Raw genomic sequence first — 22,337 nt, forward strand, 5'->3', positions numbered from 1 at the left:
ATAAATCATCTGAGCTCTGTTTTTTAGCGTGTTGATGACACCTAGTTTTTGTGTTGGGTGATGGTAGGAGTTTATGTGTGTATATTGTCCCGTATGTGTCGGTTTTCGGTAAACAGTGAAGGAAAGATTGCCCGAGGAAAGACGTGTGACAAGTGTATCTAGAAACGGAAGTGTGTTGTGTTTTTCAATTTCAATTGTGAACTGTATGCATTTGTGTTGTTTGTTTAGGTGGCTAAGGAATGTGTCTAATGTCTGGCGGCCATGGGACCAGATCGCAAAAACATCATCAATGTATCTAAGCCAGACTTTGGGTTTTAGAGCGGAGGAATCTAGGGCAAGTTGCTCAAAATGTTCCATGTAAAGTTAGCAATGGGGGGGGGGGGATAATGGCGAGCCCATGGCTGTGCCTTCTTTTTGTAAGTAGAAGGCGTTTTGCCATACAAAATAACCCAACCGTAATACATGCACAAAAAGCACCGTGATATCTGGAGGGAATTTGTTCTGTAGGAGAAGGATTGTGTCATTGATTGGGACATTCGTAAAGAGGGCAGAGACTTCAAAACTGACTAATAAATCATCTTTTTCTAATGTAATGTAATGTCTTTGATGATGTTTATGAAGTATTGTGTGTTTTTGATATAGGAAGGGGAATGACCTACCAACTCCTTGAGTGTTGCCGCTAATTTTTTGGCTAAGTGATACGTCGGGCTATCAATTCCTTCAACGATAGGTCTTAGCGGGGTATTTTCTTTGTGAATTTTTGGTAGCCTGTAAATTCTAGGGGAGCGCGCGTAATGAGGGAACAGTTTTTTTGACACTGACTTTTTGAAGTGGCCTTTCTGATCATGCCCTGAATACCTTACACAGAATTGACTGGAAAACCACCAGATGTCTACATCACGCTAGAACATGGTATGAACGGAAATTCAAGGAAGCCTGTGAGATTATCAGCAACCACCCCAATCTGAACAACAATGATGGTTTAAAAATCCCAAACATATGGAAGATATATATTCGACCTTCCTCACCAAGAACGACTATAAACAGGACTGTAGAAAATCCAGTATTGTAAATCAAAAATAAGAATTGTAATACTAAAAATAGGACACCAATTGTTTCTGAAAGAAAACCATCTAAAAGAATGTTTATTCCTGTCATTGAAAAAATAGAATTTAGCTTGATGTAAAAATTTGTTTTTTATTTTATTTTTTTTTTTTTCTCCACCAGAGGTCATGCCAGTAGAATAACATGTGATCAAATCATTGTTTCTCTAGCTTACAGTTAATGATGTAACTCAGCTTGTCCTGTATATTTATGTAAGCTCCAGATGATGATCTTGATGTGAAGATCGAAACGTCTGGATAATAAAAAAAGTTTTTTTTAACACGGTTGTAAATTCCAAAACATTTTTAAAATGAATGCTGATCACCGTGTAACTCTAAAAGAAGGTATATTTATTATACTGGACAATAAACTTTATTCTTATTTCATCATAAGTATAATATATTTTGTGAATGTTTGAGGTTGGCAAAGGCCAAAATTGAATTGGGTAGTGACCCTTTCATAACGTTTCTGCATTATGGGATACTGATGTAACTGACTAAATCAACATCACGTAACATGGAATAATCCCACAATTTCTACACCTCCTGGTTGACTTTTTATATTGGATAGAAGGTGTAAAGATAATTTACAGACATCCTATATATATTTATGAATGAAAAATAAATAGCCAAAGTACAGCAATTCTATTTTAAAGGAAATTACCATTACTACATAGGTAACTCATGAAGCCCCCATTCTGATCATTATCACCTCTGACAATCGATTTCACTCATTAACTACTTTTCAAGCATCTACACCTCCAAATCAAAAATCAGAATAATCAAAGAAAATATGTTGAATGATTTGCAATTCTAAGTTATTGCATAGAAAATAATTATTACCAAATATGAATTAGTATAATCCAAATCTACATACTTTGTAGATTATATAACCATGTAAACACAAAAATGTAATTTAAATTATAAGAAAACTGTAATTGAAAACATTCACAAAATTAGAATTTTTAACGAGGCTCAAAATATTAGAATATTCCAAATTTTTCCGATTGGTTTTGAAGAGAGCATAGAAGTAGCATATATTTCAGTAGCTGTGGAACTGACGTGTGTGAGGAATCATTTGCACATGGATTTCAGTTAATCATTTGCTAAACATAGGTCAAACGAGTTACATATCAGAAGCCAAGGTTTCATATGTTGTCTCTACACAAAGAAGGCCAATCTCTTATAGCCAAGGAATTGAAATGTTCTAAAGCAAGTGTGAACAAAGTATTGAGTGGTATTCTAATAACCGAAGTTTTCAAAATAATTGCTGCAATAGTGGTCAAAAGGTAATAACTACATCAAGAGATGAGAGGAGATTGAAGAATATCATGAAGAAAAAACAACTTTCGAAGTGTAAGGTATTTTCACAGGAGATGGAAAGAACTACGTGTGAATGTATCTAAATCTACAACGTTGAGACAACTTCACAAACTAGGTTTTAAATCACGTGTGCCCAAGAGAAAGTTGCTTATGACTTCCAAGTAAAAAGCAGCTAGTGTGGTGTAAACAAAGACTGTTGTGGAGTCAAGAGGACCTGGAAAAAAGGTACTTTTTTAGCGATGAAAGTATGTTTTGTGTGTCCCATTGTCATCAAGGGATACGTGTCTGCTATCTTAAGCAAGAAGCATTTGATAAAGAATGCATAAAACGTTTTGATGAAATTTGCAACCTCAGTCATGGTATGGGCTTGCATGATTGCAGAGTGTCCAGGTAGGCAGTGTATTGTGTACGAAAGAGTCAATTCCAAAGTGTAGCAAGAAATTCTTAAGCACTTTAAGTTATCGATATTGGAAGATTTATGTGATGGTGATTTCCATTTTCAGCAAGATTCAACTTCTTGTCACACTTCCAAGGCCACTACTAGATGACTCAAAGAAAGGTAAATCAACGTAATTCCTTGGCTGGCAAACTCACCAGATTTAAACCACCTTGAGAATTTGTGGAGAATTATGAAGAAACATCTTCAGGAAGTTGCCACAAGAGGCAAAAATGAACTTGTTTTTAGTCTGCAGACCATATGGGCATGCACTGATAAACAAGACTGAACCACTAAGTAAATAATACGCCCAAATGTTTACGAACGGTCATAAAAGTTAAGGGGATGCAACAAAGTACTAATTATCATGAGGTTTCCTTTTGACTAATTTTTGTGCATTTATTTTTGCATTATTCTAATATTTTGAACCATGTTAAAAATTATTTTAATTTTGTGAATGTTTTCAAATAACAGTTTTCTTATAATTTATATTACATTTTTATGTATTTACATGGTTATATAATCTATGAACTTTGTAGATTTAGATGATGCTAATTCATATTTGGTAATAATTATTTTTTATGCAATAAATTAGAATTGTAAATCATTCAAACACATTTTCTTTGATTATTGTAATTTTTTTGATTCGGAGATATAGTCCTTATACTCTTTACTAGTCATATTCTTCTTTGACAACTTCTGGGAGTGACTCTTTGCTCTCTCTCTGATTCGACCTATGAAACATATATATCCTCTTTTCTACCTATCCACTAAACTTTGTAACCCACAAACCTTCAATCTATCATCATAGAAAGCATGATCCACAAATCAGTCACCACTTCCTCATTTCCAAGAAACTCAGGCAATGAAATTAGTACACAACAAAAGTTTTGATCATATGAAAGTCTTATAAAGAGAGAACTTCGTTAAGACGATAAATTTTAACAGGTAAAAAAGCTCCCCCAAGGATAAACTAAAATTCTCTAAAAATTTGCAGCTTAAATTTCTAGTAGAAGAACACCATTGTCAGAGCAAAATAAAATAAATAAATAAAAAGTGATACAAGATAAACAACTGATGTACAAATTTGAATCAATCATGTTTCAAATTTCAAAATTACAGTAGAAAGATACCAAGAACAACAATTTTAAATGTTTGTTTTTGGATAACTATTTACCAAATGTAAGAAATTTACATGGCATTAGCCTTGCTTCTTGGTAAGATTTAGATGTTTCTAAATCAACCAAATCTTACTAAGTTTCCAATGATCTTTTGAATAATCTTACAAATTTAAAAGAATTATGAGGGGTACCAAGGGAGATTTTTCTTAAGACAAGTGGGGTGAAGTGATTACAATATCTTCCAGAGGGAGTGATGAGTGCACCACTAGTTAACAAATTTAAAAAACAATATGGCAAATGTTATGTGGAATGATGTCCTGTGATGTCAGGCTTTGGTGGTACCAATTTAATAATGATGCTGAATAAAATATTCTAGTTTTAATATAAAATCATGAAGTGAAACACATCCTTTTTGAATTCTTAGTGCAAATAACTCAGCTGATAACAGCACTACAATATTCTGATACACTGCATGTTTCAAATTTCACTGCTATAAAAAAGCCAGGTTAGACTGATATTTTCAGTAACTTTCTTCTGGGAACTGATTTTTTTTCTTTTAATCAGCTTTTTTAAAAGGTCTCAAAAGTTCGACAATGGTATTTAATTCCCAACAGAAGCAAATGTAAGGCTTTCACATCCATGTAGAGATTCTAGAATGAGTTTCATTAATTAGAACTGGTACTCAGTAACAACTATAAATGCACAACAATCTAATACAAAAAATAAAAGCTCTGATAATTTTAATGACACACTAGTTTTAAAATAACAAATGTTATGCATTTTGTTCAAAGACACATTTATATCCTCAATTCCATGTCGAAATGAATTTACCAAAACTTTTGAGATAAAGTAAGATTATAACACACTTACGGTAATGTGCAAATGCTTGATAAAATGTTTTCACTGGGTTAGGAATTGGACGTTCATCATCATCATCTTCTAAACTACTTACTGTTATATTGTTATTATCCTTCCTAAATTAAGAAAATTAATCAAGTACTGAAATTTTATAGGCTAATTACAGAAGAGTATCAAAAATGTTCCAATAATTTCTAAACGGAGAAATTCCCCATTCATTTATAAAAACAAATGCAAATATTCATACCTAAATTTTTCCACTTCACTGAAAGACATGCTTGTAACTGAAGGATCTTCATAGTAAAATTGTTTCTTAATTGGAGGTAACTCTAGATTTAAACAAAAATCAAAAGAAAGATATTAAGGCAATATTGGTTCATTGACTAAAGTTTATCTCATTTTCATATTAACAAATTACACAATTGATCAATTATCTGGGCTCTGAAAAACTGGATAGAAAGTGATTTGAGACTTGTTTCAGAGCTGGTTATCGCCCCCCCCCCCCCACACACACAAGGTGTTTCAAATTAAAGTACTCAAATTCAGAACAATCTTTAGAGAGAACCAATCTGTAGCCAAAATACCCTCAAACTTGGTGGGTACCCATATTATGAGTAAGAGATTTTAGCAATAAAAAAATTATTTTAAAAATGACTAATAGGGGAATATGGCCAGGGAACTAGGGCAAACAGCAGAAAGTTAGCTACTAGAACAAATACTAAAACCCATCCCCAACTCAATATCACCAGAGTTTAAGATCAGTACTATCAACGTAAGAACCCTGAATGGCAAAGAAATGGAGCTAGCTGAGGAATTAGATAAGTACCAGATCAACATAATAGGGGTGACTGAAACAAAAAAGACAAACTGGTGAGATCTTTCTGAGCAATAAATACAGAATGTTATATTCAAGCAATGACAAAGGAAAAAAAGGAGTAGCCATAATATTCAACACTCAATACGAGACTATTCTTCTTGAATGGCAGGCAGTCCACTCTCAAGTAGAGTGATGTGGACAAATATGAGAATGGGGAACTGGACAATGAGACTTATTTGTGCCTATGGTCCCCTAGAAAGTTCTAATAAGGTAGAAGTGGAGGAATTTTTTGAGGCTTTAGAGAAAGCAACTGACACAATGAAAAAGGAAAAGTTGGTCCTTGTTATGGATCAAACATACAAAAATATATTGGGAAAATTTGGAGAAAAGAGCAAAGCTAATAATAATGGCAAATAACTGTTGCATTTCTGCTCAGGACATGATTATTACAAGTTATTATAAACACAATCTTCCAACATAAAAATGTGCACAAATTCGCATGGAGAGAAGAGGCGAGGAATAAAAAAAAAAGTCTCATTGATTATGTTATTGTTGATAGTGATGTTTTCTCCCTGGTGCAGGACACCAGAGTGTACAGAGGATTTGAAATTGGAAGTGATCACTATTTAGTCTTGAGCAGGATAAAATTGAATTTCATATTGAAAAGAAGAACATGTAAGAAAGTTTTAAAGCAAATAAAAGTTCAGCAGCACTCAAATGAGAACTGTAGACTAAAATACACAAGCATGATTGAAACAAAAAAAAAAAATGAAAGAGTTTGAGAACAGGAACCAAACCTTCGAGATTCAGTGGCAAGTCCTGAAGCCGATTGATTTAGTCAGAGAGGCATTTGGTTAGGTTGTCTGCAAGGATAGAAAAATCAGAACTCCATGGTGGACACAGGAAGTTAAAGAGGCAGTGAAACAAAAGAAGAAAGCACATCAAAAGTTCCTGGCAAATAAGTCAGCTTGTGCTCTTAGAGAATACAGAGACAAATGTAAGAAAGCTAAACACTGTGTAAAACTAGCTAAACAAAAGTCATGGGAGGACTTTGGCAAGAACATAGAAAATAAATATCAAGAAGGTGGTAAGATATTCTGGAGGTTGTTGAAGAAGTTCAGAAATGGTAGAAAGAGTGCTGTAAAAGGAATTAGAGATGATAAAAGTGATGAAAACAGGAGAAAAAGATATCCTTGAGGTATGGAGTAATTACTTCAAAAAATTGCTAAATGAAACAAGCAATAATGACAGCACAGTGGTAAAAAAAAAACCATACAGTCAGGAATACATATACTCAAGGTAGAAAAAGCCATCAAAAGCTTGAAATAAGGAAAGACAGCAGGAGTAGATGATATTCGACCAGAAATGCAGATGTATGGAGGTATAAAAGTCTTACAGTGGTTGCATTGCATAGTTCAGAGGGACTGGAGAGAGGGACAAATTCAAGATGATTGGAATAGAGCTCCCATAGTACCTGTATATAAAAAGAGAAATAAGGAAAATATCCGTGAGAATTACAGGGGTATTTCTCTACTGAGTGTTCCTGGTAAGATATACGCAAGTATACTTGAGAAACGGTTCAGAAGGATTGTAGAAGAGAAGCTTGGTGAAGAACAAGCTTGATTCAGGCCAAATAGAGGCTGTCAGGATCAGATTTTCATTTTACGACAGACAGTTGAGAAGCCATGGGAATATAACCAAGATCTGCATTTAAGTTTTGTAGATCTGGAAGAAAAGGCATATGAAAAGGTGCCGAGAGAGAAACTATTCGAAAAGCTACAGTTATATGGTGTCGACAGGGTATTATATCAAGCAATACTTAGTCTTTGAGTTGCAAGTCAGCAGTTAGAATTGAAGGATGTACAGGAAGGTAGTTTGATGTTAAATCTGGTGAGAGACAAGGATGTACATTATCCCCTCTGTTATTCATTATCTATATGGATCCCATTGTGAAGGAAAGTGGTATTAAACATGATATCAGAATTGGAGATGTTAATGTCAGCTCTTTGCTTTATGCGGATGATGTTATACTTCTAAATAAATCCACTACAAGTTTGCAAGATTCCCTGACTAAATTGAATAACTATTGTAATAGATATGGTATGAAGGTCAGCATTGAAAACACAAAGACAATGAAAATAGGTAGAATTGTTGCAAATGTCAACTGCGTTGTGAACGGGAAACCTGTAGAACAAGTAAAATATTTCAGCAACTTAGGCACGATTTTTAGTGAAGATGGTAAATTAAATATGGAGATAGACAACAGAATCAAGAAAGCTGGTATGGTAGGAAGCCAATTGAATAAATTCATAGGGAATAAGAGAGAAATCAGTCGGAACACTAAATTAGCTGTATACAAGACAGTGTTCAAACCAGTTTTAACTTATGAATCTGAGAGCTGGGTCAGAAGTAAAACACTTGACCAAAGACTAGAGACCACAGATATGAGAGTCCTGAGAAAGATTAGGGGTATGAATGGCAATATCATATTAAAAATGAGGATATTAGGAAAGAACTCGACATTGTCAGCATCCAGGAATGCATTAGCAGAGCTAATCTCAGGTGGTATGGTCACTTAAACAGAATGGGAGAGGAATGATTAGCAAACCAAGTGTTCTCTGCCAGTTTGGCAGGAAAAAAATCCAGACCAAGATATAGGTGGATTGATACAGTAAAAAGTGCCTTAGAAGATAGAAATATAAGATCTGATAATGTTGGAGTCTTGACAGGTTTGGAGGAAAATTGTAGACAGAAAGTTAGTAATGATGTAATTTTGCATGTAGTACTATCATATCCTGTACACCCTTTGAGGGTATATATGTTACTGCTAAAGTGCAGAAATCAGTTATTCTGCAGATTATCTAGGGTGATCCGTTAATGTGCGGAAAACTGTTTGATTTCTCAAATTACCTAGATAATCTGCACATTACCTACTAGGCACTTGTTAAAGTGAAAATAAGATCTTTGCTGGAACAACAGCAACGTTTCTGTACGCTTAAATTAACATAATGTTATTTATTTAGTTTTCGGTATCTAAAGAATCAAGTTAATACAATCAAACAATCAACAAATTAGTTGATAGAATCAATCATCAATCAATTAAAAAACTATAATACAAAGAATCAAACGGTTTAAAATATTATTCCAATTAAGGAAATGAATTTGCAAAACATATGACACACTGGCGAAACCAAACTAAAAGTGGAGGGAGAGGGGGGAAGGAGTAGGGAAAGGAAACGAAAGAAACAAACTTTTGAACTTTAACGATACGAAGCCGTTAATGTGCACATTACCTAGGTAAAATGCGGAAAACTCTTAATTCCGCACGTTAACGGAGCAAATCAGTTAATCTGCAGATTAGCTAGGTAATGTGCACATTAACAGCTTTCGAGCTTTAGCAGTAACATATATATATCAGGAATTTGATGATGATGGGGAAATATGGCACTGAGTGGGAGAAAAGTACATTTAATGTGAACCAGATGGTATGCGATTGTGAAATGATTCAGAGTTCATGACAAACAAAGTTATTCGATGATGTTTATTTCACTGATTTCATAAAATAATATAATACAAATAACATATCACATAGAGCTATCAAAATCAGGATGATCAACAGTGGTGGTATTCAGTGTGTTGGTCTTTGGTACCAGAAATTTTGTGCTGGACCAATAGCCAATACCACCATGCAGCACTGGCTACAGCAGAATGCAGCTGATCTGTCAAAACGTTTCACACATGATGTGCAATTTTGTCTTTCAAATCTGCCAAGTGAAGAAATGATACAGCATGCTTTTGAGGTAACCCCAAAGCTAGAAGTCACAAAGGTTAATGCTGTGAACATGGTAGTCATTTCATAGAAAATGAGTAACTGATTACTCTATCCTCTGTGAAATGTTCATGCAATAATTGTTGAACTTCATATCCTATGTGGGTAGATTTGATCAGAATCCCACCTTCATTGAAATATGTATGATCAAAGTCAGCTCACCACACCTCCCAAAAATTTTGTGTTCTGAAGCCATTAATTAATAAAGCACATACTGTGCTTCTCTACCTCAAGCTCACAAGAACTTCTATCAGAGCTTGAATGGAATTAAATGGTTACAGCCCTCCTCAAAGCCAACGGATACTCAACTCCTACGTTCCACACCTAAGGATTCTTTGACAGACTGCACAGTTCCAATCCCTTATATTTCTAGCATCTGAGCCTATTGGTAGAATTTTGAAGAAGTTTCACCTCAATTCAATATATTTTCCAATCAACAAAATTTCTCATCTGCTAGCATTTGCAAAAGAAAAACTGTTGCCTCCATCTTTAGTTGGGATTTAGCAGATCCCTTGTGAATGTAATTTGACCTACTATGGGCAGACAAGTCATTCTTTTTTTAAAAAAAAAATAACGATTCATTAACATAATACTATATAGAATACCTGAAATCTCAAAAGCCTAGTCTGGCACAGCATAGTATTGATACTAAACACAGTATCCTGTGGGGATGAAGCAGTTTAAAATACAGTTACTCAAAGAAAGTTGTGAAGCCCTTTTTACACCAGTCTAACCTGAATCTGAATGATGCCCTCCTCTCCCCACAAAAAGGTTTGAGGGATTCTCATCTTATGTAAATACCAAAAATACTTTTTAATACAATTTCATATTTTTCTATCATTTGGCAAAATTTTTTAATAGATAAAGCAATTGTTGTATTTGACATGTATACCATTCTTTGATCTGTTTGTTATTTTCACACAGTGATCATCATCATCAAATTCCTAACATGTACCCTCAAGGGGTGTACAGGATATGATAGTACTACATGAAAAAAATTACATCATTATTAATTTCCTATCTACAATTTTCCTCCAAATCAGTCTGTTACTTGTCAACACTCCAACATTATCAGATCTTATATTTCTATCGTCTAAAGCACTTTGTACCGTATCAATCCACCTATATCTTGGTCTTCCTCTGGGTCGTTTTGCTGCCAACCTGGCAGAGAACACTTGTTTTGCTAATCTTTCCTCGCCCATTCTGTTTAAGTGACCATACCACCTGATATTAGCTCTGCTAATGCATTCCTGGATGCTGACAATGCCAAGTTCTTTCCTAATATCCTCGTTTTTAATATGATATTGGCTTTGATGCCATCTGTTCACGCCTCAATTCTTTCTCAGGACTCTCATATCGGTTGTCTCTGGTCTTTGGACAAGTGCTTTACTTCTGACTAGCTCTCAGATTCGTGTTAAAACTGGTTTGAACACTGTCTTGTATACAGACAATTTATTGTTTCGACTAATTTCTCTCTTATTCCATATGAATTTATTCAATTGACTTCCTACAATACCAGCTTTGTTGATTCTGTTGTCTATCTCCATATTTAATTTACCATCTTCACTAAAAATCGTGCCTAAGTAGCCGAAATATTTTGCTTGTTCTACAGGTTCCCCTTTCACAACACAGTTGACATTTTCAACAATTCTACCTATTTTCATTGTCTTTGTGTTTTTAATGCTGATCTTCATACCATATCTATTACAACATTTATTCAATTTAGCCAGGGAATCTTGCAAACTTGTAGTGGATTTATTTAGAAGTACAACATCGTCCGCATAAAGCAAAGAGCAGAAATTAAATCTCCAATTTTGATATCAGGTTTAATACCACTTCATAATGTGATCCATATAGCTGATGAATAAGAGGGGATAATGTACATCCTTGTCTCACACCAGATTTAACATTAAACCATCTTCCTGTACTTCCTTCAATTCTAACTGCTGACTTACAACTCAAATAAAGACTAAGTATTGCTTGATATAATGCCCCATTGATACCATATAACGCAGCGCATTGAATAGCTTCTCTCTTGGCACCTTCTCATATGCCTTTTCCAGATTGACAAAACTTAAATACAGATCTTTGTTATATTCCCATGCTTTCTCAATTATTTGTCGTAAAGTGAAGATTGATCCTGACAGCCTCTATTTCGCCTGAATCCAGCTTGTTCTTGCCAGGAACACTCAGTAGGGAAATACCGCTGCAATTTTCACATTCAGTTTTATTTCCCTTTTTTATATATGAGTACTATTAGAGTTCTACTTCAATCGTCTGGAATTCATTCCTGTGTCCAGGAATTCTGAACTATGCAGCAGCGCCACTGTAAGACTTTTATACCACGATATTTCAGCATTTCTGGTCGAATATCATCTACTCCTGCTGCCTTTCCACATTTCAAGCCTTGGATGGCTTTTTCTACTTCGAGTATAGATATGTATTCCTGACTGTATGCCTGATGAGTGTTTTTTTTATCACTGTGCTGTCATCACTACTTGTTTCATTTAGCAGTTTTTCAAAGTAATTACTCCATACTTCAAGGATATCGTTTTCTCCTGTTTTCATTTCACCTTTATCATCTCTAACTCATTTTACAGCACTCTTTCCTCCATTTCTAAGCTTCTTCAACAACCTCCAGAATATCTTACCACTTTCTTGATATTTATTTTCTATGTTCTTGCCAAAGTCTTCCCATGACTTTTGTTTAGCTAGTTTTACACAGTGTTTTGCTTTCTTACATTTGTCTCTGTATTCTCTGAAAGCAAAAGCTGACTTAATTGCCAGGAAATTTTGATATGCTTTCTTCTTTTCCTTCACTGCCTCTTTAACTTCCTGTGTCCAATATGGAGTTCTGATTTTTCTATCCTTGCAGACAACCTCACCACATGCCTCTCTGGCTGAATCAATCAGCGTTTTCTTTAAGGCTTGCCACTGAATCTCCAAGGTTTGATTCCTGTTCTCAAACTCTTTCATTTTCTTTTCAATAATTTTTCTGTATTTTAGTCTACAGTTCACATCGGAGAGCTGCTCAACTTTTATTCACTTTAAAACTTTCTTACATGTTATTCTTTTCGATATGAAATTCAATTTTATCCTGCTCAAGACTAAAAAGTGATCACTTCCAATTTAAAAACATCTGGACACCAGAGTATACATCACCAGAGAAAACATCACTATCAACAAAAAGATAGTCAATGAGACTTTTCTTATTCTTTGCCTCTTCTCTCAATGTGAATTTGTGCACATTTTTATGTTGGAACATGGTGTTAGTAATAGCCAGTCCATGTCCTGAGCAGAAAACCAACAGGTATTTGCCATTATTATTAGCTTTGCTCTTTTCTCCAAATTTTCCCAAAATATTTTTGTGTCTGATAATCATTTCCTATTCTGCTATTTAGATCCCCAACAAGGACCAACTTTTCCTTTTTCATTGTGTCAGTTGCTTTTTTCTAAAGCATCAAAAAAATTCCTCCACTTCTACCTCAGTAAAACTTTCTGTGGGACCATAGGCACAAATAAGTCTCATTGTCCAATTCCTCATTCTGATATTTGTCCACGTCACTCTACTTGAGACTGCCTGCCATTCAAGAAGATTAGCCTCGTATTTTGTGTTGAATACTATGGCTACTCCTTCTTTTCCTTGATTGTCATTGTCTGAATATAACATTTTGTATTTATTGCTCAGAGGGATCTCACCAGTTTGTCTTTTTTGTTTCAGTCCCACCCATTATGTCGATTTGGTACGTCTTATTCCTCAGCTAGTTCCATTTCTTTGCCATTCAGGCTTCTTAAGTTGATAGTACCGATCTTTAACTCTGGTGATGTTGAATTGGGGTGTGTTTTCAGATTTGTCCCAGTAGCTGAACTTTCGCTGTTCGCCCTGGTTCCCTGGGGAAAACAACGGGGACCTTGTTTAACCGGACGACACCCCAGCTGGCGTGAAATTTTGTCATGTTGTACCATCATTTTCTATATTGGTTTAAGCCAATATAGAAAATGATGAATATAATTTGGTCGGCTAAATCCCAAATTGCCAGTCCATCCTCGTTCGTTCAGCATCCAGGTAGATACCCAACAAGGTGCACCGTGAGAAGGTGAGGATTAGACATTAGGTCAGAAGTCCTGGTCGGTTCTCCGCATTCCTTTAAAGGCTATGTGGAAGTCTCCTCTCAATTATACAGCTTTGTCCCTTAAGCACCCTCACACAGTGATGATGTAACTTAATTTCAGTATGAAATATGTGCTTTTCATTGAAGTTTATTACTGTGGTTATTGTGTTGTTTTATAGGTATACTACATTTATCATTAAAGGTCAGCCTTGATCAGCATGTTGATGCAACTCTTGTTTATCATCGCTGCCATCACCAGCTAGCTGCTTACAGGCTCGTCTCTGACTTTAATTTCATCACTTGAAGTGTTTTAATATATCATCTGTGTTTACGTCAACAGTATTGTCTCACACATATTTCAGCATGCATGAATTACCATCAAACTCGCATCTTCCACAGTAAGGAAATTAGTATGCTTATCAATATGTATGTTCATCAATAACAGCTGCCATTTTGTATTAATTGTGTGCTGCATTCATGTAACAGCATCACTCTGTGGTGGAACTAGAGACTACTACTGTCTACTTAGCTATGTGTAAAGTTTTTTGCCATTCTCAAATTAAAAAAAAAAAGCATTACTTTTGTATCACTACTCATATATCTGCTAATGAGACATGCATTTATTTCTTGTTGAAAAACAAAATAATAACATTCATGTTTACTTCCACTAACTTTCACCACCATGGAAACAAAAATAATGTAAGAGAATCCACAGTCTAAAACAGGCTTCAAGATAGTAAAACTAATTACATACTTACTACACTAAAAAATGATTTAAGAAACCTTTGAATACACACTAGTCTGTTCTGTAGTAGACATCAAGCAGTAAGTAAAGATCAAGATGTTAGGTAGAGCTCCTAACAGTATTGAGCAAAAGCAATGAAATAAATTTATTTCAGACGTTCAAATGGTTGCCCTAATTCCAACAAAAACATTTGTAAAAATAATGATTCCAATAGAACCATCAATAAAATGATCAACTTCCAGATGAAAATGTTTTATGAGATACATTGCAGACTTAGATTTACAACAAAACATAATTAATTTTGCTCCAAAAGAAATATTTTTATCCAGACATCATTCATGTGATGTTTAGGCAATATATAACATACATTACATTAGCCAGGCACTATTACAGCCCGGGGGGACTTTTGGCCACATGTCGCCACCGGGCACGGTCCTCTGAACTGTCTGCCACGTTCTGGTCTCCAGCCCGACAGCCTGCAGGTCTTCCTTCTCCTGATCTGTCCATCTCCTTCTTGGTCTCCCTGGCAGCCTCCCACACTTTCTCACAGTCCTTTCGGGTTCATACGATACAGGTGTCCCAGCCACCGAAGACGCCATGCTCGCAGCTCCATCAAGACGTCTGCCGAGTTGTATAGAGCATGTATGGCAGCATTGGACCGCCTCCTCCAGACTCCATCTGCCATGACCCCCTCCATAGATATGTCATAGCATCTTGTTCTCGAATACTCTCAGATGATCAGCTTGTCTTGCCATGAGAGTCTATGCTTCAGCACCGTAGAGGAGAACAGGCCTGATCAAAGTCTTGTATAGTCCCACCTTTGTAGTCCAAGACAGCAAGCGTGAGGTGAAAAGGAGACGCACCTGATAATAGGCCACATTCGCAGCATTTACTTGACTCTGGACATCAGCCTCAACTTTGTTGTCTTCAGTCACAAAAGAACCCAAGTACCTAAATACCTTCACCCTCTCAAGCTGTGCAGCTCCCTCTGGATCTTAAGCAGCATGGCGGCTCATAAAAAGGTATTTTGTCTTCTCGGTGTTTATCTTCAGGCCAACTTCTTCTGCAGCTTCTTCAATAGCAGTAACCAATGCCATTGCGTCATCCTGTTGATGCAACATGACATTCAGGTCGTCCGCGTAGCCAAGAATCCTAACTTGTACCCCCATGTCGACTCCACCTGCCACTTGCTGTGTGTTTCTAATTACTTTTTCCAACACTAGATTAAAGAGAATCGGAGAAAGCCCATCACCCTGCTTCACATCGGTCTGTACTTAAAACGGGTCCGACAGGTCACCTTCTGCTTTCACTCTTGCTCTCGAACCAGCTGCTACACACACCTACACCATTTTTTTGGAGTTCTTGAGGAATTCCCAACTCTTCTAACACCTGCCATATTTTTGGGCATATTATTGAGTCATAGGCTTCAGAAAAGTCTATGAAAATATTATGAACTTCCCAGTTATATTCCCAGCACTTTTCAAAAACTTGGTGCAGCGTGAAAAGTTGGTCTTATTGTAGAATGGTTCCTCCTGAAGCCCATCTGATAGTCATCAAGGCTCTCTTCTGCATATGGTGTGAGGCGCATTAGCATGATGTTAGACAGCACCTTGTAGCCAGTCGACAGCAGTGAGATGCCCCTATAGTTGCTGCATTGAGCCTTATCTCCTTTCTTATATACTGGGGGTGATCAGCGACTCCTTCCACCCATCCTGCAGCAGTTCTTCTCACCAGATCATCAAGATGAGCTGGTGCAGCTGCTCCAGCAGGTCGTCCCCACCATTCTTCAGGAGCTCCACCAGTATACAGTACACTCCTGGAGCCTTATTATTTTTCAGCATGTGGATAGCACGAGTAATCTCACTAAATGTTAGCTCTTCAATAAATGGTTCAGCAGTTTGATAAGGAGTATAATCCTTCGATATTGACGTTCCAGCATTGACATTCAGCAAGTTCGTGAAATATCTATGCCACCGAGCGAGAGCTTTTTTTTTTGAGTTTGTTAATAGATTTCCACTCTCATCTCTTATAGTTGCCGCTCGTGTCTAGGCACCTCACATGGCTTTGATCGTCGGTACATCTCCCGTCCATTATTCGTCACCCTATTTCACTCTATACTAGCCACTTTCCCATTAAGATACTTCCGCTTTTCCCTGCGTAGACATGTATTCACCACTCTTCTCACCCTCTCATATGCAGTTTTCTTCCTGCTATCCGCTAGGTAGTTCAATAGTGCTTCCCTTCATTTCGCTAAAGCTTCTTCACACTCTCTATTAAACCATGCTTTTCTCCTCCTCCTCTTTCCCACAGTTCTCGAGGCAGCTAACACGACATATAAATAGAATAATATATAAATATAACGCAATATATAAATAGAACAGAATACATTACTTAGTAATCAGGGAATGAAATACTTACTGCTCCATCTTTCTTCCAGTTCTTGTTTACTCTGTAAAATAAGAGCACTCCAGCTGATAGGTTCACGATTACTACGTTCTTCTTCAAACCTTTTACGATCTTCATGATTTGGCTCATACCATATACCTGATGATTCATTACTTCTAGGAGTACATGATCTATTATTTCTTGGAGAATAAGAATCATTACTTCTGGAAGAGTATGATTCATTGTATCTAGGAGAACAGGAGTCATTATTTCTGGGAGAGTATGCTTCATTATTTCTAGAAGAATACAAGTCATTGTTTCTGGGAGAAGGTGAGAATCCTGAAAACCAAAAAAAAAGCTATATTCAGTTTATTTGTTAATTATTACAAACTCATTACATACATGAATGAAAAAAACAATTTGTGGAAATAATCCAAAGAGAATATTTAAGATGTTCACCATAGTTTCCTATTAAGTTTCATACTTCAAGCTCATATGTTGAATGTTGCTCATGCTGATATCTTTAGGAAAGAAAAGACAACATAGATGATATAACTAAAAATTATTTCACATTTTGTTGAAGTCAAATTGGCATTAGTAAACAACACGACGGTGGTCTGAAAAGTTCTTGGCTTCGACCATAGATGCTGAAACTACCAGCAAGATTATTTTTTCTAACTTGGTACATCTGTCATAAGCATACATGTGAAATTGCAAATCATTCTCTCAAGTAGTTTGTTTTATACAGCTGTCTGAAGCCAAAGTGTTGTCTGTATCCCTTGAAATGGATAAAATTTAGTATCAGTTATAAAATTCTTTGTAAAAGAAGGTTTAACGCCAAAAGAAATTCATCTGAAGTTCATGAAAGTTTATGGGCACTCTTCTCCTTCGTTTTCGACAATTAAAAAATGGGCTGCCAAGTTTAAACATGGCTGTACCAGCCTTAAAGATGATCCATATGAAGGACGTCCAAAAAGTGCAACATCACCAGAAATCATTGATCAAGTGCATGATATGGTATTGGATGACTGGTGAGTCAAAGGGCATGAAATTGCTGAGACTATAGGCATTTCAAAAGAATGCACAGAATATATTTTACGATTAGAATTGCATATGAAAAAGAGCTTTGCACAAGATGGGTGCCACACTTGCTCACAGCAGAACAAAAACGAACTCACATGAAAATCTCTAACAGTGCTTGGAGCATTTTAACAAGAATAAAACTGATTTTGTGCATCGATTTATTACCATGGTGAGACTAGGATTCACCATTGCACACCAGAATCCAAACAGCAGTCAAAACAGTGGACAGAAGCCGGTTGTTCAGCACCAAAGAAGACAAATCAGTTCCATCAGCATCATTTGTGAGAAAAGACCCGGTTTGCAGAAAAAAAAAATGATCTTTCATCAGGACAATGCACCTGCCCACAAATATGCTTTGGCAATGGGAAAATTAAGGGATCTGCACTATGAATTGTTGGAACATTCACCATATTCCCCAGATTTGGCTCCCTCTGACCTTCTATCTTTTCCCAAAACTCTTCCTCGCTGGTCAGCGTTTTTCTTTGAATCAAGAGGTAATTGCAGCTGTAGAGGGGTATTTTGCAGATCTTACTGAGAACCACAACAGGGAGGATAATAGTGCTGGAGCATCACTGGAATAAATGTATTAATCTTAAGGGAGATTATGTTGAAAAATAAAAATTTTGAAATGATAAAATCGTCTTTTCATTGCTAGGCCAAAAACTTTTAAGGCAGGCATAAAGTCCTAAAATACACCACCCATCTAATGGGCTTGTGAGCAGCCACTCTTGGAACATTAGCCTGATGTCATGAGGATCAGCATTTCCCAAATGTGAAGCGGTCTTATGTATCCAAATTTATGAAGGTTTTTCAAGGTACAGGCATATTAAAGGAAGAGTCTTACATAATCGTAGTTGCTTCTGTGAAGAAGATAGTCTTTATTCCAATGGATTCTGCAATAGCTAAAGTGTGATATACAAAGTCCTGAGCAGCCAAGTGGTAGTACCAGGTGTGAGTAGCCTCCCCCACCTACATCGCTAATAATAAGCCTGATGAATAGTCCATGTCTTAATGCAGGAGAAAACATCCAAAAATCAACCTGCCCAGAGAGAATTTGAATCATTAATAGAACTAAAGAAAAACAAAATAAATAAACTTAGCTACTAAACATGTATAAAAATGATGTTATGATTATAACATTTTTATACATCAGTTGAAGATAATCATATCTTCAACTGCTCCAATCCCTTTTGCTCTCTATTGGACATTAAAAATACTCAGATTAATATTCGCAGGCTTCTCAAAAATGTCAACTTTCAAGGTCTGCAGAAGCTGCAAATAAATTAACACTATATAATTTCAGGCAGAAATTTGGGTTGCCAAATTTTCAAATATAGGATATCCCCTATATTTGAAAGGGGTCTCTGCTGGTAATGATATTGGATGACTTACATCCAGTTAAAGTTGAGAACTATAACTGCAATACTAACAACAGTCTTTCATGTGGCAGTCAGTTTGAAGCCATTGTATGTGAGATGAAGTCTAACAATACCAAATATATAGTTGGGTGATGTTACAGACCTAGTGGATCGGTTGTTGCTAGTAACAAAGAAGTGCATTTCCAAATAAAGATGGGTGTGAAACAAGTAATCATAATAGGGGGGAATTATCTGAACATTGATTGGGTAACAGTGAAACCTCATAAGAATGAAACTGAATTTATTGAATTTATCCTTTGAATGGTGATGGCGATCATGTAATGATGATTTGTAATCTTATTAAGCAAGATATTAGTGTACATAAGGATGATATCAGTTATGAAAATTATAAGGAGCAGGATAGAAGTTATAACTGTTGTACAAAAAGCTAAGTCTGAGTATGGAAAGAAACATGCTCTGTAAGCTAAAGACAACCCAAAAGAATTCTATCGTTATGCTGCAAGTAAAAGAAAGAAAGAATAATACTGAATACAGATGGTATATGGGTGACAGATGAAGAAAGACTGTTCAACTAATGAGTGCCTATTTTGCTAAAATGCTATCAACCTAATGAATGTGACACTAAGCTCACTGCTACCCCTTCACTGGATGAAGAAACTCAGGTATACAAGGAGGCGGTATTGGAGCTGTTGCACAAACTGAGTAATTCAGCAATAGGGACTGGTGGAATATCAACAAAGATGTTAAAAGAGTGTTCAGCTAAACTGGCTATTCCTTTGACCAGACTATATAATTTAAGTCTCAGAACAGAGTAGAATCCACAGGAGTAAAAATAAGGTACTGTAATCCCATTGTACAAGGGTGGTGCAAAGATTGATGTACCTAACTATTTACCTATCAGTATCTTTAAAGTGGTGGTGAAGATGTTGAAAAAGTTGGTAAGAGCTTGCATACAGAAATAGATTGAAAAGTATCTATATTTTGCAATTAACAGCATGGGTTTACTAATACAGGGTTGCCCAAAAGTCATGGAACATGCCCCAGAAAACACCAGTCTTTGTGAACAACTGCATAAGTTATTTTGTTTTTTTTTTTTTTTTTTTAACATCACCAGATTTTTTATTTATTAGTATGAAAAAACCACATTGCATAAATTTAAATTCCTTCCATTGTTTGCTTCACAAAGATGGGCCCTTTCTATGGAATTCCATGACTTATGAGCCACCCTCCAGAAGGTCATGTTTGAGTAATTTGCTCACATTCTATAATAATATTACCATTGAGTTAGACAAGGGAAATGGATACACCACAATACTTTCGGATTTTGCTAAGGCTTATGAAAAAATGCAGCATGAAAGACTGTTGCAGAAATTGGAGAATATGAAATTGAATTATAAAATATCAGCATGGATAAGATGACTTACTGACATATCAAAAAGCGGTATATGGGGGAATGCAAGTCAGCAAGATTTAAGATGACTAGTGGTATATTAGAAATTACAAAGATTATTCCTTAGTCCATTGTTATTCAGTCTATACATTTATGACATTGGGAAGGATTTGACAGGAGACATACAGCTGTTAGCTGATGATGCAAAGATATTTGAAGTTTTTCAGTTTGGCTAAGCTATAAATTAAAGATGTTATTAAAATTAAAGATATTATAATTAAAAATTATATTCTTGGTTTAATCCTTTAAATAAGTGTAAGCAAACAAAGTTTGAGCCTGAAGTAACTTCAGGACTGAGCAACTCATTTATAGAAGCTGATGATTTCACATCACTTGCCTTAGTATACCATAATGCAAAGCACATGTTCTTATGGACATGTATAATGCTATGCATTATGGGAAGAGTCACTACCCAGACCAGTTTGACCTTTGAGATCTTGAAGGTTTAAACCAAGAATATAATTTCTTGGCATCTTTAATTTATAGCATAAACAAGTGGAAAAACGTCCAATGTCTATCTCTAATTCAAGGTATTTTAGTAATAAGGTGTGACACTTCCTGGCTACTCATATGTGGAAATATGACTTCTGCATTACTTCAACCTTAGTGTCACTTTTGGGCCTGGCTCCCACTGATGAGACCTCAACCATAAGAGAGAATATCTTGTTATACTTGGAATTCCCTTCTCCACTTCCCCAATATTACCAGTTCAAGAAAGTATACATGAGAACTTGTAAACCTTAGAAGGCTGGAAAATAGGGCCACTTTCCTTTTCTTCTAAAGTCATAATCTTTCCTGCTCAATTGTACATAACAAATATTACAGACATCACAGAAGCTGAAGAAAAGCAATTATATAGTAAGCCTATGCAATTTTTTGGTCCAGTCTATACCAAGAAGTTAAAAAGAAATTTCTTCCACTCTCAAACAAACAGAGGATATGGGCTTCCAGTCTTAAAATTCTGCTATTTAAGCAATACAGCTTCAAAAATTGATAAAATTTTCCAGATCAATCACACATGTGCAGACCTTCTCCCCTGGGTATTCATCTTCCCCTGTTTAGAGTAAATGATTATAAAGGTCCAAAAGCAGAGATTGTTCCTGAATACTACAACACTCTGTGCTTAGCTTTAAGAGTGCTACAACACTCTGGCATTGACATTCTTTCCATTAAAAAAAAGTAAACTTTGGTATAAAGAAATCTTTAATCTCTTTCACCACGAACTTCCATAACTGGATACTAACAACACTGTTTCATAACTTACTGAAGTTTCAAGAATACCCTAATAGGAGGGATCTGGCTTAGAGAATTGCATATCGTTGCCTTCCAGTCTATACTATGAAATAGAAGTATATTAACATTGGAGATTCAATCTGTGACATCTGTTACCGATTGGGAAACAGTAGAACATGCATTCTACAGCTGCGGTCTTGCCCTGCATATTTGGAACAGATCATGTAATGTGTTGGGCATTCCATTACTTACAATAGAAGAGGTTATTTCTTTGCAATACCCACCACCTGTCAGAAATGGAAAGAGAATGCTGATTTTTATAATTCATCATCAAATTCCTGCCATGTACCCTCAAGGGGTGTACAGGATATGACAGTACTAGATGAAAAAATTACATCATTACTAACTTCCTATCTACAATTTTCCTCCAAATCAGTCTGCTACTTGTCAAGACTCCAACATT

At 35.9% G+C, this 22,337-nt stretch overlaps 1 protein-coding gene across 1 annotated transcript in view; it reads right to left on the minus strand.

Annotated features, from left to right (window-relative positions):
* LOC150095203 (putative ATP-dependent RNA helicase DDX43) overlaps positions 1-22,337 on the minus strand; it is a 282,514-nt gene that overhangs the window by 165,045 nt on the left and 95,132 nt on the right. The window contains exons 5-7 of the mRNA XM_090409697.1: positions 16,763-17,068; positions 5,089-5,170; positions 4,854-4,957 (exon numbers count right to left, since the gene is read on the minus strand). Of these exons, the coding sequence (XP_090265823.1) occupies positions 4,854-4,957; positions 5,089-5,170; positions 16,763-17,068 (492 nt within the window). The remainder of the gene's footprint in view (positions 1-4,853; positions 4,958-5,088; positions 5,171-16,762; positions 17,069-22,337) is intronic.

Source organism: Typopeltis vanoorti, chromosome 20 (assembly GCF_054136105.1).
Source record: "Typopeltis vanoorti isolate ZY-2024b chromosome 20, IOZ_Tvanoo_1.0, whole genome shotgun sequence".
Classification (NCBI taxonomy): Eukaryota; Metazoa; Arthropoda; class Arachnida; order Uropygi; family Thelyphonidae; genus Typopeltis; species Typopeltis vanoorti.